This window comes from Magnusiomyces paraingens (genome assembly GCF_902498895.1).
Source record: "Magnusiomyces paraingens strain CBS 517.90 genome assembly, contig: contig2, whole genome shotgun sequence".
Lineage (NCBI taxonomy): Eukaryota > Fungi > Ascomycota > Dipodascomycetes > Dipodascales > Dipodascaceae > Magnusiomyces > Magnusiomyces paraingens.
This window is the reverse complement of record NW_022474068.1, coordinates 4,470,654-4,485,280: the sequence shown is the minus strand read 5'-3', so window position 1 is coordinate 4,485,280 and position 14,627 is coordinate 4,470,654. Positions and strand designations below refer to the sequence as shown.

Below are 14,627 nucleotides of genomic sequence, written 5' to 3'. Positions count from 1 at the left end.
CAAAGTATTTTGCTGATGATATGAAATAAGAACCTTATTCGTGTATCAATTTTTTAATTGTTCACCAAATTTATCAAAAAAAAACAAAGAAGAATAAGAATAAGAAAAACCTTACATCTTGAGAGTTTTTATCTAGAAATAAATGGATTCTTCGCCGCTAGAACAGGCTTATACTTTCAGCTTAAAAGCTGACACAGAAGTCCAAAATCGTCAATATCAAAAGGCCTCAGAGTTTTATACTCAAGCAGTAGAAAAATATAATGAAGCACTGAAACTGACAGTTAGTCCTGAGGTATGTTTTGTTATAATTAATCTTGAGATCTGTTGTTTTGACTATTGTTATTTATAGGCTTTGAGAACCATTAATCTTTTAAAGGCTCAAGCTGAAGAAAATGCTAGATTCTTAGGAGATGAAAAAAATACATCTTCTTTACCACAAATACATCTTCAATCTCAGGCTACTCCAACAATCTTGCCTTTACCTCATACTGGATCATCTCCATACTTATCTACATTATCCACATTAAGCAATTCACCGTCTTCTTCGCCACTACTTTCATTTTTGCCACAGCAAAATTCACCACTTTCTTCGCCACAATCTTCTTATTCAATATATAATAATAACAATTCATCACCTGTAAGTTCGGAACATCTGACATCATCTTTAGCGTCTGCTCGAGGAAGAAAATCATCTAGCAATGTTGGTAATCCTCCAGGTTCCAATACTATAAAGGGAACAGCCAGTCTCCCCCCGTCTCATAATCACCATCATAATTACCATACATCATTAAATTCTAATCGAAAAATTAGTACGATATCAGAAGAAGAGTCAAGTCCTACTGATGGTTCCGAAGTATCATTGGAAAATAATACCAGTAATCACAACAGCGCTGTGTCGCATGAAGGAGACCCTTTCTTTAAATTTTATTCGACAATGACAACAGTTGTCAAAAAAACATATACCCAAACAAGAGATATATCTAAAGTAAAAAACAAATTTGCAAAACAACACAGTCAGTCAACATCTCCAAACCTACGTTCACATTCACCTTCTCAAGTTTTAAAGAATTTGAATAGTCCAAGTATTGCTACCAAAGGAAGTTACAATGGGTCTATTCTTTCAAATTCGTCATCATCTTCTTCTTCTTCGACATCTAGTTTAAGTGCTTCTATCAATCCTAATGATAGCTATTATGTTGTTTCTAAAGCTAAATTAAATAGCAAAACAACCAGCACCAATTCAAGCACTGAAAATAAGAATACTGGGGCTACAGGAAATCATCATAGTAGCTACGACAATATCACCCAAGAAGACCTAGTTAATGAAAATATGGATCTTCATGAGCAACTGGTAGAAACAAAAATGGCTTTAGATGCTTACTATGAGACATTTGAACGCCAAAAAGAAATATTAAAATCTAGTCTTGGGCAGCTTAGGGCAGATATTCAATCTCAAGATCGAAAAAGAAACAGAGAAATAAAACTACAAATTGAAAATCTTGAAAATGAAAATGGGAATTTAAGATCTCAGCTTGCCAATTTAAAAAGTAAAATGGATGGCATGAGAAAAATTTAGATGAATCAATGGATAAATCATGTTAATATTTGTTTGAGAGATCTTTTCATGGTTTGGATTCTCAACCCTTATATAAATCAATAATTATTGATATACTGAATCAATTTATTGTAAAATTAACCATATATTGTCTCATTCGCACACCTATTTTCTGTCATAGTTTTTGCTATTTTGCTATTTTGCTACAAAATACATATAATGTAATATTACAAAAAAAAAATTTCAAATATGTGACATGTTTCTATCAAGCATAAAAAACATAATAAATATTATCCACACCTCTCAGATATCTGCGTACCACTGAACTCCGAGTTTACAATCTCATAGATGACGTAGTTTAAACTAACGTGAAAAAAGGCAACAAAATAATCGGGATACCGTAATCTACTAAAATAAATTAAAAAGAAATAGAAAATTATTCCTCCTTCTAACTCTGCATTGAGAAAAAGTGCAGATTTCCGGAATAGAGAGAAATAAGTTGGGAAGAGACCCGAAAATTACATCCGTTTTTGTAAATTTTGAAAATGGAATTGCCAAATCGATCTTGAAAAAACAGCAAAAATTGTTGATATCACGGTTTTTTTTTTTTTGTGTATCAAAATTAAAAATATTTTGATAAAAACAAATAAACCGTAATAACGCTCATAAATTTTAAAAAAAGGACAATTTTTTTCATTTGAACAAACTTGTAAAAGTCTTTTATGAAATATATATTTACAGCTTCTAAGATAATCCTTAAAACTAACGAATGATTTAGTCTTAGTGGGACTCACAATTATGTATACCTTTCAAGCTTATTACGCATTGCCATTACAATTAATCATCATTATTCATAACGATTTAGATAATTTTAAAATAGTTAGGAGATAAGGATCCCTTGAGCTCTAAAAATTATTCATTACTAATTTAGTTTCATTAAACGAGGGATTTTTGTTCACGAGATATTAAGAGATCCGACAGTGACCCGGCAGTTTCCCGTTAAATCTTTTCCTTTCTTTTTTTCCCTTAGGCGATGGACATTTTAATTCAAATTTATCCTTTTTGGGAAGACTTTATTTTCTTAAAATGGAAATACATTTTTGAAATCATTTGATGAAAACCAAAATAGTTATCGTTTTTTGAAGCATTAATTTTCGGATCTCAAATAAAAAAAAAGAAACTTGAATTCAATTATCTTCTATATTTCTAATATTTAGTAAAAAAAAGAATTTATTTATCATATTTTTTTCTATAAATACTGGTTTCTTTAGCTTTATTTTATTATGTTATTTGATTTGTTTGACAAAATTATCAACAATGTCTTCCAGTATTAGCAATCAAGAGGATTTGTCTCCTCTTAGCTATTTTGGAATGCCAAATTTGGAGTCCGATGAACTTTCTGAAACAGAAAAGAATGAACAGATTCTTAGACTTGCACGTCAAATCACTCATCAATCAGAAATTTCGAAACAGTTAACAAATAATTCTAATGCAATTAAGCCCATTTCTACTGATTTTAACCCTTTTATTAGCAAAGAAAATCCGATTTTGGATCCTCATTCGGAGAAATTTGATCCTTATTCTTGGGCTCAACACATGCTTAAAATATATCATACTGACCCTGAAAAATATCCAAAACTTAATGCTGGAGTTTCATTTAAAAACCTCGGGGCATTTGGCTACACTCAAGATGACACTTATCAATCAACGGTTTACAATGTTTTCATTCAAACTGGAAATTCATTACTCAATTTTGTTCGTGGAAGAAAAGGCGATGAAGTTAAAATATTGCAAAATTTCAATGGTCTTATCAAATCGGGTGAAACATGTGTTGTACTTGGTCGCCCTGGAGCGTAAGTTGTTTTCAAAAAAAAAAAAAAAAAAAAAAAATTAACAAAAAGATTATATTAGGGGATGTTCAACTTTGTTGAAAGCAGTATCTTGTACCACTTATGGTTTTAAAATCACTGAAAATTCTCTTATTAATTATCAAGGTATGCAAAGGTTTTACAATTGCATTATCAACCACTCTAACAGCATTTCAAGGAGTTGCACCTAAAGAAATTGAAAAAAACTATCGCGGAGAGGTTGTTTATAACGCCGAAAATGAAACCAACTTCCCATATCTAACTGTTGGTCAAACGTTAAAATTTGCAGCCTTAGCACGTACACCAGAAAGTCGCTTGCCTGGTGTCACTAGAGATCAATACGCTACCCACATTCGTGATGTTGCCATGACAATGTTTGGTTTGCTTCATACAATGAATACTCGTGTAGGTGATGATTTTGTTCGAGGTGTTTCTGGAGGTGAAAGAAAACGAGTTTCTATTTCCGAGGTTGTAATTGCTGGAACAGCCGTACAAGCCTGGGATAATGCTACTAGGGGTCTTGATTCTGCAACTGCTTTAGGATTTGTTAAGTCACTTAAAATTGGTGCAGAATTAGGTGGTGCAGCAGTTTTGGTTTCTTTGTACCAAGCCTCTCAAGATTCATATGATCTTTTTGATAAAGTCACAGTTTTATATCTTGGCCGTCAAATTTACTTTGGGCCTGCCTCTAAAGCCCGAAGTTTTTTTGAGAATATGGGTTATGTGTGCATTAGTCGACAAACAACAAGTGACTTCTTGACATCTATTACTTCGCCTTCTGAACGTGTCGTTAAACCCGGATATGAGAATTTGGTTCCTCGCAGCCCTAAAGAGTTTGAAGAGTATTGGCTCAAAAGTGCTGAATATCAAGCTCTTATAAAAGAAATTGATGAGTGGAACGCAGAGCATCCAATTGGAGGCGGTGGGACAAATAAATTTGTGGCCTATAAAAAGACTCAAAAATCCAAGCTATCTTCTAAAAGATCCCCCTACTTCATCTCATATCCAATGCAAATCAGCATTTGTGTAACCAGAGGCTTCCAACGTTTGGTTGGTGATCCGGCAATGACATTGACTTCAATTTTTGGAAATACTATCGCATCATTGCTTGTGAGCTCTGTCTTTTATAACCAATCATCATATACTTCATCATTTTATGGTCGTGGTGCAGCTTTGTTTTTTTCAGTTTTGTTTAACACATTGTCTTCAGTACTTGAAGTTTTTGCTCTTTACAAACTACGACCTGTTGTTGAAAAACATAGTCGTTATGCATTTTATCACCCTTCCGCTGAAGCATTTGCTTCGTTTATCGTTGATATGCCGGGTAAAATAATCACTTCTATCTGTTTTAACGTTATGCTTTATTTTATGGTGAACTTGAAGCGTGAGCCAGGAGCATTTTTCATTTATTTTTTTTTCTCTTTTCTGTCCTCTATTACTTCGTCGTTCATGTTTCGAAGTATTGCATCCGTTACAAAAAGTGTTCCTCAAGCATTAACACCTGCTGCACTTTTAATTTTTGTCCTAGTTGTTACTGCCGGTTTCGTTATTCCCGTAGTCGACATGAGACCTTGGATTCGATGGATAAATTACATTAACCCGATGGGGTATGCCTTTGAAGCGGTTATGATTAATGAATTCCGAAATAAATATTTTGAATGTTCTGATATTATTCCTCGGGGGTCTGAATATGAAAACACACCTAGCGAATATAAAATTTGTAATGTTGCTAGTGCAAGTCCTGGTCAGTTTTCAATCTTTGGTAATGACTATTTGGTTAAAAAGTTTAAATATAATACTGGGCACTTATGGCGTAACCTTGGTATTCTCTTTGGCTTTTGTGCTTTTTACTTTACTCTTTACATTTTCTTTACCGAATTCGTGAAAGGTGCACGATCCAAAGGTGAAATCCTTGTTTTTCCACGCGAGGTTATCAAAAAAAACAAAAGATCTGATATCGAAAATCAAGAACGAGGCATTTCTGGAGGTTATCCAAATTTGGAGACTAAAACCTCAGTAAAACTTCAAAGACAAGAGGGAATTTTTCAGTGGGAAAATGTTTGCTACGACATTAAAATCAAAGGTGAACCGCGAAGAATTTTAGATCATGTTGATGGTTGGGTTAAACCTGGTACACTAACCGCTTTGATGGGTTCCTCCGGTGCTGGAAAAACCACCTTACTAGATACTCTTGCTGATAGAATCACAATGGGTGTCGTGACCGGAGATATGCTTGTTAATGGGAACTCGAGAGACGTTTCGTTTCAGCGCAAAACTGGATATGTTCAACAACAAGATGTCCATTTAAATACTACAACTGTTCGAGAAGCACTAGAGTTTTCAGCTTTATTAAGACAACCGGATCATATCCCTAAACAAGAAAAGCTAGCCTACGTTAATGAAGTTATCAAAATATTGGAAATGGAAGAGTATGCCAATGCAATCGTTGGAGTTCCTGGAGAAGGTCTTAATGTTGAACAACGTAAACGTTTGACAATTGGAGTTGAACTTGCAGCTAAACCACAGCTTCTTCTTTTTCTTGATGAGCCCACTTCTGGATTAGATTCACAAACAGCATGGTCAATTGTGGCCCTGATGAAAAAATTAACAAAAAATGGACAGGCAATATTATGTACAATCCATCAACCATCTGCAGTTCTTTTTCAACAGTTCGATCGACTTTTGTTTTTGAAGCGAGGTGGTCAAACTGTTTATTATGGAGATATTGGGGAAAATTCATCCACTCTCACCGATTACTTTGTCCGCAACGGTGCAAAGCCTTGTCCCCCCGAAGCAAACCCTGCAGAGTGGATGCTTGAGGTTATTGGAGCTGCTCCTGGCTCATATTCCAGTATTGATTGGTTTGATGTTTGGCGAAAGTCCTCAGAGTTTCAAGCAATGAAAAATGAACTACATGATCTTAGAGAACAGTCAAAAATGTATCTTACTTCTGAAGATAATCATGAAGTTGTTCAAGCATATGCAATTCCAATTTGGAAACAATGTATAATTGTTTCTAAACGTTCGTTGTGGAATACCTGGAGAAACCCACAGTATATTTTAGCGAAAATCGCCCTCTGTGTTACCGTTCCGTTCTTTTTAGGAATTAATTTTTGGAAAGCAAAAAATACACTCCAAGGGATGCAAGATCAAATGTTTTCTGTTTTTATGATGACTGTCTTATTTCAACCACTATCTCAGCAAATTATGACACCTTTTACGCTTCAGCGTAAACTATATGAAACTCGTGAACGCCCTTCAAAAACATATAGCTGGGTCACATTTATGACCTCTATGTTTGCAGCTGAAATTCCATGGCAAACAATGTGCGGTGTTGTAGGATTTTTCACTTTTTATTATCCAACTGGTTTTTATCGAAATGCAGAACCCACGGATCAGGTTCATATGCGCGGGGCTTTGTTCTTCTTGATTTTACTGTTTTATTATTACTATATTCTTACCTGCTCATATATGGCGGTAGCTGCCTTGTCAGAAGAAACTGCCTCAAATATATGCAATATTGTTTTTAACATAGTACTGGCTATGTCTGGTGTTCTTGTTGCCAAAAATAATCTTCCAGGGTTTTGGATATTTATGTATAGGTGCTCACCGTGGACTTATACAATTTCTGGTATGTTATCAGCTGGTATTGCACATGCCCCAGTCAAATGTGCTGATAAAGAATTACTTATATACGCAACAACTCCTGGTTTAAATATGACATGTGGTGAATTCCTTGGGCCTTATGCAAGCGCTAACGGCGGTAGTGTGTACAATCCAAATTCGTTTACTAACTGTCAATATTGTACAATGACAACTACTGATGATTACCTAGCTACCATTTTTTCACCGCTTGATCAAGCCTGGAGAAACTATGGAGTTTTGGTTTCCTTTGTTCTTATTAATGTCATTGGAGCTTATTTCATGTACTGGCTTTTTCGAGTTCCAAAAAGTTTTGGTAAGAAAAAAGAATGAAAATGGCATCTGTCATACTGTCAACTTTAAAAAACCTTGTTATCTTTAAGTGTTTGGAGGTTAGGGTTCTGTAATAAATTATGTAATTTATCTTACTCTTGAGAATGATCGATAGATTTAAACTATTTCTCATAAAGACTAGCAACAAAAAAGTTTTTTCTTTAATAGACTATGTAATGTTCATTTTAATTTTATTTAATAAATTTTTATTACTAATTATTATTATAATATTTATAAAATCATTCTTATTTCATTCCGTGAATCATTTCTTCTTTAGCAATAAGGTGGCCAATAGTTTCAATATGGCCTAAAAGTTGGCCTATACTGTAACTCCATTCATTCAAAACTTCTGTGTCACCCTTTGGCTCATCAAAATTGACAATTCTTTCTGGTCGGTTTATTCTAGCATAGATAGTTCCTTGGGTAACAAGCTTAGAAATAAACTCTTCTGTCTCTTTCTCAGAAAGATCGAGTAAATAATTGAGCTGGTGAGTGCGAATGCGAGTGTAATACTTTGATATAACACGAAGATTGTGCTCAACCACACGCTTGCGAAGATCATCCCATCGTGTACGGCCTTCTGATGTATTGATATCAAAAATATCAGTCTTTTGGAGAGGAGGGCCGTAAATTTGCTCAACCTTAGGCCAGCGCATCAATTCATTAGCAGTGAAGCATTTGATAAGATCCTGATGAATGGTAAGTTTAGAGAGTCTTGTATCTGTTGCAATTCTATGGATAAGATCCGATTGTTCATTGTCATAGGGCGAAAGAATAATAAAAAAAACAATATGCTCTAAGGCTTGCTTCCATTTACTTTCGTCTTCAAGAACTCGAGGTGTGTTGTAGACAGCCCTATAGTGCTGGCATGCTTCGAGATAATGAGAGTTGTGCAAGTCGATTTTAATCAATAGCTCGTAGTAGCGAAGCTTTAAATCATGAGTTTCCTCTTTCTCAAAATATCTAGCAACAATTTTACGGCTCAAAATAAGAGCACGAGTGTAATCACCTTTTTTAATGTAAAGTTCAACTTGTTCCAAAATGAATTCTGTTTTCTCACGGATATCCATAGAACCGTATGTTTCAACTTGTAGCTCACCGAGAATTTCCGTGGCAGCATCAATATCACCTTCATCTTCCTTAATTTTAGAAAGAGTTCGAGAAACACGGGCACGCTCAACTTCAACATATATTTTACCCTCAGTGACACTTCTAATGTTTTCAATTGTCTTAATTTTGGTATCTAAATCAGGAGTCTCATCTATTCCTTTAATTACTTCTTGAATCATGGAGGTAATAGCTTGCTTAAGCTGGCCGTGTTTTTTTGAAAGCAATTGAACTTGCTCATTCATGATCTTCCAGTTACCTGACTTTATTGAAATATCAATAATTTTTGTCAAGACTCTTTTAGAAGAAAAAAGATCTGATGCCTAATAAAAATCAAGTAGGTTTGTTAGTGGCAATTTTTATACACTTAGTTAAAATGAGCATAAACATACCTGTCTAGTCTGTTTTTCCAAGACCAGCAGTTGATCTAAAGCAGAAGAAAAATCTTTCTAGATAAACGCGTTGATGTTAACTTAATTCTGTTGTAACAATCGACTTTGGAAACTGTGGCGAAATTAAGGAAATTAAAGTATGATTAACAAAGACATTTTACATACAGAATAAAGCTCATCGATAATTGGAAGCTCTCGGTCCAAAATCTCGGTGTAATCTTTTTCAGCTTTGATTAAAGATTCGTCGGTCATTTCAAATATAATTTGGGGGGTTGTTGGTTTTAATAGTTTAACTGTTGTTGAGAGTAAGAAAAAAATGCGTAAAGTGGTGGTGGCGATTTTTCATTACAGGATATTAATTAAGGACAATTTTAGTTACCTGTTATAATACTCCACAATAACAAGTTCTGTCACACATATGGTAATAGAAGCTCTTATAATGCATGCATGAATCAGCCTATTAATAAAATGAGCCATAGGTATAATTGATTCTCATAATTAAGAGCATCCGCTCGCCTATAGAAGGAGCCTCGCTTCTCCCACAAACAAAACTTTCCTCTTCTTCTCTTCTCAGATAATCTTGATTATATTAATGACCTACGGCCTAGTCTGATTTTCCAAATACTTCGATCTAGTCCCACTAATTATTTGAGTTGAGACAAGAGGCTTATCTTAAGTAGTAACTCCTAATACACTCGTTCTACGCTATACGCTCCCCTCCCCTCATCTTAAGTAATTCGTAGTCTGATACAACTCATTATTGCCACCAAGAATTTAGAATATATTGTAAAGGCTTTCTTTACATCACCCTGGGCCACAACATTACCCTTTAATACATTTTGTTCTTAAACTCCATAAATCTGTGGGTTGGGGTTTTTCGTTCTACTTTTGTTATAATTATAATTAAAATTAAAATTATCTTAATCACTTCCCCCTTCAACTGCAAGTTTCTAAATCGTAACGTCCATTTAGGTAGGATATAATTAAGAGACAAGTGCAATAAAAAAATTATGATAGATTCTAGTGATGATGGTATATATTTCAAATTATAACTTAAATTATTTACTACTGACTAGTCTTAATGTGATCTTTAGACCAATGTCCAATCTGTAAATCGTCAAAATATTTATCACCAAATTTGAAATTTTTGGTAAACCCAGAATGCTACCATAAAATATGTGAAAACTGCGTTGACAGACTATTTTCCATGGGCCCAGCACAATGTCCGTACGACGGTTGTACAAAAATTCTCAGAAAAAATAAATTTAAAGAACAAATCTTTGAAGATCTCGTGGTTGAAAGAGAAGTTGACGTGCGACAAAGAGTCTCCAAAACTTTTAACAAACGTCAAGAAGATTTTGAAAATTTGAGTGAATATAATAACTACCTGGAGGATGTGGAGAATATTATTTTTAATCTGGTTAATAATATCGATGTAGAAAAAACGGAAGAAAAGCTGCAAGCATACGAGCAACGAAACAAAGAGCAGATTTTGGCTAATTCACGAAGGCAAAGAGACGAAGATGAAATATTGGAAAGAAGGTCTAAATACGAAAAGGAAAGGAAATTGAAAGCTATGCAACTTGAAGTCGAAATGTCACAATTTGAGGAAGAGATTAAAATAGAAGCCCAAAAAGAATATCGAGAAGAAATGGCAAATTCGGATTTAGATCCGAGTACATTAAAAGCTCAAATGGATAAGAAAATTGCAAGCAAAATTTTGGAAAAAAGGAAAATATTAGAAGCACAATATGTGATGCCACCACCACCATCGAGCACATTCCGTGGATATATGAGCTTTGACGGAAATGGGGCTGATTCTCAGGGTGGTAGACCTGGAAGCCGTGGAAATGGAGTTCTGTCACCGTTTACACCCTTCATGGGAGATTATGAAAAAGAGCCCTTGTTTGTTCTCAGAGAGCAGTACTTTGATCCAGATATGGACTCAGTGAAATCGAATCCCAAATGTATTGGCTCAGGATACGTCGTGGCAGAAGCATATAAAATGGACCTATCGCGTGCTTTTTTTGGGATCGGTTGTTATGTTGTCAAAGAAAAAATCAATAGTGTGAAAATAGAGGGGATATCTTAAAGGCTAAAGAAAATCATTCAAATTCATTAATTATTATTTTGGACTGTTTGCTGACTCTAAGCTCCACGTAAAGATATAGCACTAATTAAAGCTGTATTTATTTGTGTAGGGTGAATAAGTGATGCTGAAAGCTTGTAATTCTGAAGACTGTTAGAACTGTTTTTGAAAAAAAATTGAGTGTAAAGAACATTTTGTATAAATAAATACGGTACTTACTTTTTTTATGACTTTGAAATCAGAAAGCTTTTCGATTGTTAAATTAGCAACTTGGATCTGTCTACCTTTAACTTTTTCAATCAGAAAATCAAGGTATGGTTGGTAAAGGGATCGGTTTCCAGCATCGCTTTTATCTGAACTGGTGGATCCCTTTATAATTTTTACTGCAAAAAAAGACCTCGAGTTATCCGATATTCCAAATCTTCGGAGGCCATCCATAATCTTTAAAATGTTAGACTTTAAAAAAAAAAAATCTTTCGACATACATTATTATTGGGAGATAAACAAAAAACAACTTCTGAATGAATGTTGTGAGTTCGTAAGAACCCAGCTTCAGTATCGCATATCGCTCGATAAGCAGCCGATAATAAATGATCTAAACTATAAATCTATTGCGACAGTTTAGTTAACATTTTATTTAAACTCGCCCTGAATATTCTAATTTAATTATTTCATTTCTTAGTAAAAACTTACAGTTGTTGTGTCTACGAAGGCATATTCATATTGCGGATTTCCATGAAGAAGTTGTGAACGTATCTCGCTCGCGTTATTAACATCCTCAAAAAGCGAAATTAGAATCAAGTAATTAGAAAATTGTGGGACCTTTATAACGACTTCAAAATCTTGAGTATGCATCTTTTAATTGAATTTCGTATATATCTATGTCAAATTTTATTAATTAAACAGATTTGATGAATATATTTATTAAAGTTTAGAAATACACCAAAAAATCCGGATTTTGGAACCTGGGTAAAGCAAAAAAAAATTAAATTGCAACAACATTTTGTCACAAAATATCGTTCAACACAATTCAGATAGTAATTGCCTATCTTAAGTAGTGCATATCAATCTTTTTCAATATTATGTAACCAATTAATAATAACATTTCTTTATAAAAATAATTACGTTACACTACTTATAATTAGTGTAACAGTGCTTATATATAATGTTACAATTATTATTTAATTGATATTTATGTAATAATAATTTTGCTAAAATATGTTTGTTATTTAACTCTCATAAAAAGTTTTCTTTTAACACAATAATTGGGTGTTCAATAATTATATGAAGTTCATTATAATGAACTTAATAATGTATTAAGTGCAAATTATTCTGCTAATGTGAACAGTTTATGTAATTACGTGTTGACTAAATAATTAAGAGATTTAAGGCTGAACATCGTGTTTTTTTAATAATCTACATATATGGTTAGTTTTCTGGTTCCATCAGCTTAGTTCATACGATGATACCATCTTACCTTTGATCTTAAGATGAACTTGGTTTCCTCATTAATAATTATAATTAGTACTAACCAATTTCCCAATCACCCAAGGTTTAACCAAACCCACTTACATAGTGTTATGAAAAGTTTAGTATAAGTGAAACGTTTATGCATACACAAACAACTAGTATCCTTAATAACTATATAGTAAAGTATTTTAATGATACAATTTAAAATAGGGCCATGAAACATGATTTTTTTGTGCAAATAGATTTTTTTTTTTGATCATATTTGTTGTCTGGAAAAGGGTTATTTTCATTCAAAAATAAGCTTATTTTTTTAAACTTTTTATAATCTACCAAAAAAAGTATACATTCTGTATAAAATGAACATCAAAACTAGTTATCTGTGTGGTTGCAACCAACTCATCACCAGCGCGCGCGCTGGTGATATATAGCAGCAACTGATTTGTAACTCCCATCTAGGATTTCAAAACAGGTCTGGGTATATCGCGGTAGTGATCAGGCGTCTGCTTTGTACTCTAAAATTCAGCCGTATAAATTTAAATATTTGGTAGTGAGTGACAATTTTATCTGAATTCGGCAATTTACATTAAGCATTTTTTAGTACATAGGGCGACAGTGGATCACCAACCCAGCCAGCCAGCCCAGCCCAGTGCAGCCCAGCCCTACCCAACCTTGTCAGCCCAGCCTTACCCAACCTTGTTAACCCAGCCAGCTTCATCTTTCAAAGAAAACTGCCCAGCCATTTCTTTTTTAGTGAATTTTAATCGAGCAAACTGATAACAATATGGTATAGAATACTAGGGAGCTATGGCGACACTAAAATTGAGTATGTATTTGGAATAAAAAAACTTTCTTTTATCCAAAATTTCTCTTTTCGTATCTTTTCCTTTAGTGGATTAATTATGGGTTTGTAGTATGATGCCTTCATATGAAATCACTTTTAAAAGATATAAATATCGTCGATAATCCCTATACCAATATCTTTTCTCTTTTTTTTTCTGTATCACCGGCAATTTCTTTATTTTATCCATCGACTTTAAATTTATCTGTCATTTCGGCATTCAGATCGCTTTTTTGCTCACTCTTTTTCAACTATTAACTTTTTTATTTACGTTCAATAAAACTTTTTCAAAATGTCTGATCCACTTTCAGCCTGGGATAAGTATAACCCTATTAAGGCCAAGCTCTGGAAAACTCCTCAGGTGGTTTACATTAGATCGTTAGCTACAATCAACCTTTTTGTCCTAGCTATTCGATTGGTTCAAATTTTCTTCGCAGGTGTCATTCTTGGTATTATGGCTTACTATCTGAACATTCTTCATAACGATAAGACTCATATTCCATCATCGTTTATATTTGCACTAGTTGTTCCAGTGTTTGCTATATTGACACAATTCATTTACTGCTTTAGATTTGAACATCACTTGTATTTTCTGTGGGACTTGGCAATTGGTCTTGGTTTCTTAATTTCTTTCTTCTGGTTTCACGATACTGTTAGCGACCAGCTATCTTGTGGCTGGGGCGCTTTTAATCCCTTCGGTTCAGATCGTTGTGCTCAAACTCGTTCCGTATTTGTCATGGAAATTATTCTTACAGTTCTTTGGATTGCAACTGCCGCAATTCAAGCATTCGGTATCTGGCGAACAAAAAGACAGATCCGTATGGCTGCTGCTCAAGGAAAAGAGGCAATCGTGGTTTAATTCTTAAACCAAACCCCATTTTAACCTCTTAATGAGACAGCAACTGGATAAGAAAATCCATTTATTATCATGACAAATAAACCCAATTCATACGTGGTTTTAGCAGCATGACTATCGGCTTTTGTTTTTAATTTTTTATTTTTTAATTTTGGGATTATCAGGACACATTTTCATGACATCAAAAACCTCCAGAAGGAAAAACCCTATTTCAAGAGAAACTAATACTATGGGAACTTTCTCGGGACTGTTTGTGAAAAGCAGGCTAATTTGTACATTTTTTATTACGGACACTTTTTAATCTATATTTGATTTTAGTTATTTATTTGAAATTTAAAAAAAATTTAAAAGTTTTTTACCCTATAAATTTATATGAAACTATTTGGATGAAAATTTTTGTATCAGCTAAGTATACTGGGGGTGATGACGATGGTTAGATTGAAGAAATGATAAAGGGTTACCCGCCCTAGCTTAAAA

General features: G+C 33.9%; 6 protein-coding genes across 6 annotated transcripts; 4 read left to right on the top strand and 2 right to left on the bottom strand.

Moving 5' to 3' along the window:
- Window positions 1-142: 142 nt before the first annotated feature.
- On the top strand, window positions 143-1,576 carry SAPINGB_P003154 (uncharacterized protein; the record flags this gene model as incomplete). The annotated part of the gene is made up of 2 exons (XM_031997872.1): window positions 143-292; window positions 350-1,576. 2 exons carry the CDS (start codon window positions 143-145, stop codon window positions 1,574-1,576), a joined length of 1,377 nt encoding a protein of 458 aa, XP_031853763.1.
- Window positions 1,577-2,872: 1,296 nt separating this feature from the next.
- SAPINGB_P003153 (uncharacterized protein) lies at window positions 2,873-7,398 on the top strand (the record flags this gene model as incomplete). Its single annotated transcript, XM_031997871.1, has 3 exons — window positions 2,873-3,408; window positions 3,467-3,549; window positions 3,602-7,398. The coding sequence occupies 3 exons, from the start codon at window positions 2,873-2,875 to the stop codon at window positions 7,396-7,398; spliced, it is 4,416 nt and encodes a 1,471-aa protein (XP_031853762.1).
- Window positions 7,399-7,643: 245 nt separating this feature from the next.
- Window positions 7,644-9,149, bottom strand: SAPINGB_P003152 (uncharacterized protein; the record flags this gene model as incomplete). The annotated part of the gene is made up of 3 exons (XM_031997870.1): window positions 7,644-8,828; window positions 8,898-8,954; window positions 9,063-9,149. 3 exons carry the CDS (start codon window positions 9,147-9,149, stop codon window positions 7,644-7,646), a joined length of 1,329 nt encoding a protein of 442 aa, XP_031853761.1.
- A 955-nt stretch (window positions 9,150-10,104) lies between these two features.
- SAPINGB_P003151 (uncharacterized protein) lies at window positions 10,105-10,989 on the top strand (the record flags this gene model as incomplete). The annotated part of the gene is made up of 1 exon (XM_031997869.1): window positions 10,105-10,989. The coding sequence occupies one exon, from the start codon at window positions 10,105-10,107 to the stop codon at window positions 10,987-10,989; it is 885 nt and encodes a 294-aa protein (XP_031853760.1).
- Window positions 10,990-11,045: 56 nt separating this feature from the next.
- Window positions 11,046-11,841, bottom strand: SAPINGB_P003150 (uncharacterized protein; the record flags this gene model as incomplete). Its single annotated transcript, XM_031997868.1, has 3 exons — window positions 11,046-11,129; window positions 11,206-11,427; window positions 11,680-11,841. The coding sequence occupies 3 exons, from the start codon at window positions 11,839-11,841 to the stop codon at window positions 11,046-11,048; spliced, it is 468 nt and encodes a 155-aa protein (XP_031853759.1).
- Window positions 11,842-13,586: 1,745 nt separating this feature from the next.
- Window positions 13,587-14,153, top strand: SAPINGB_P003149 (uncharacterized protein; the record flags this gene model as incomplete). The annotated part of the gene is made up of 1 exon (XM_031997867.1): window positions 13,587-14,153. One exon carries the CDS (start codon window positions 13,587-13,589, stop codon window positions 14,151-14,153), a length of 567 nt encoding a protein of 188 aa, XP_031853758.1.
- Between the last annotated feature and the right edge of the window lie 474 nt (window positions 14,154-14,627).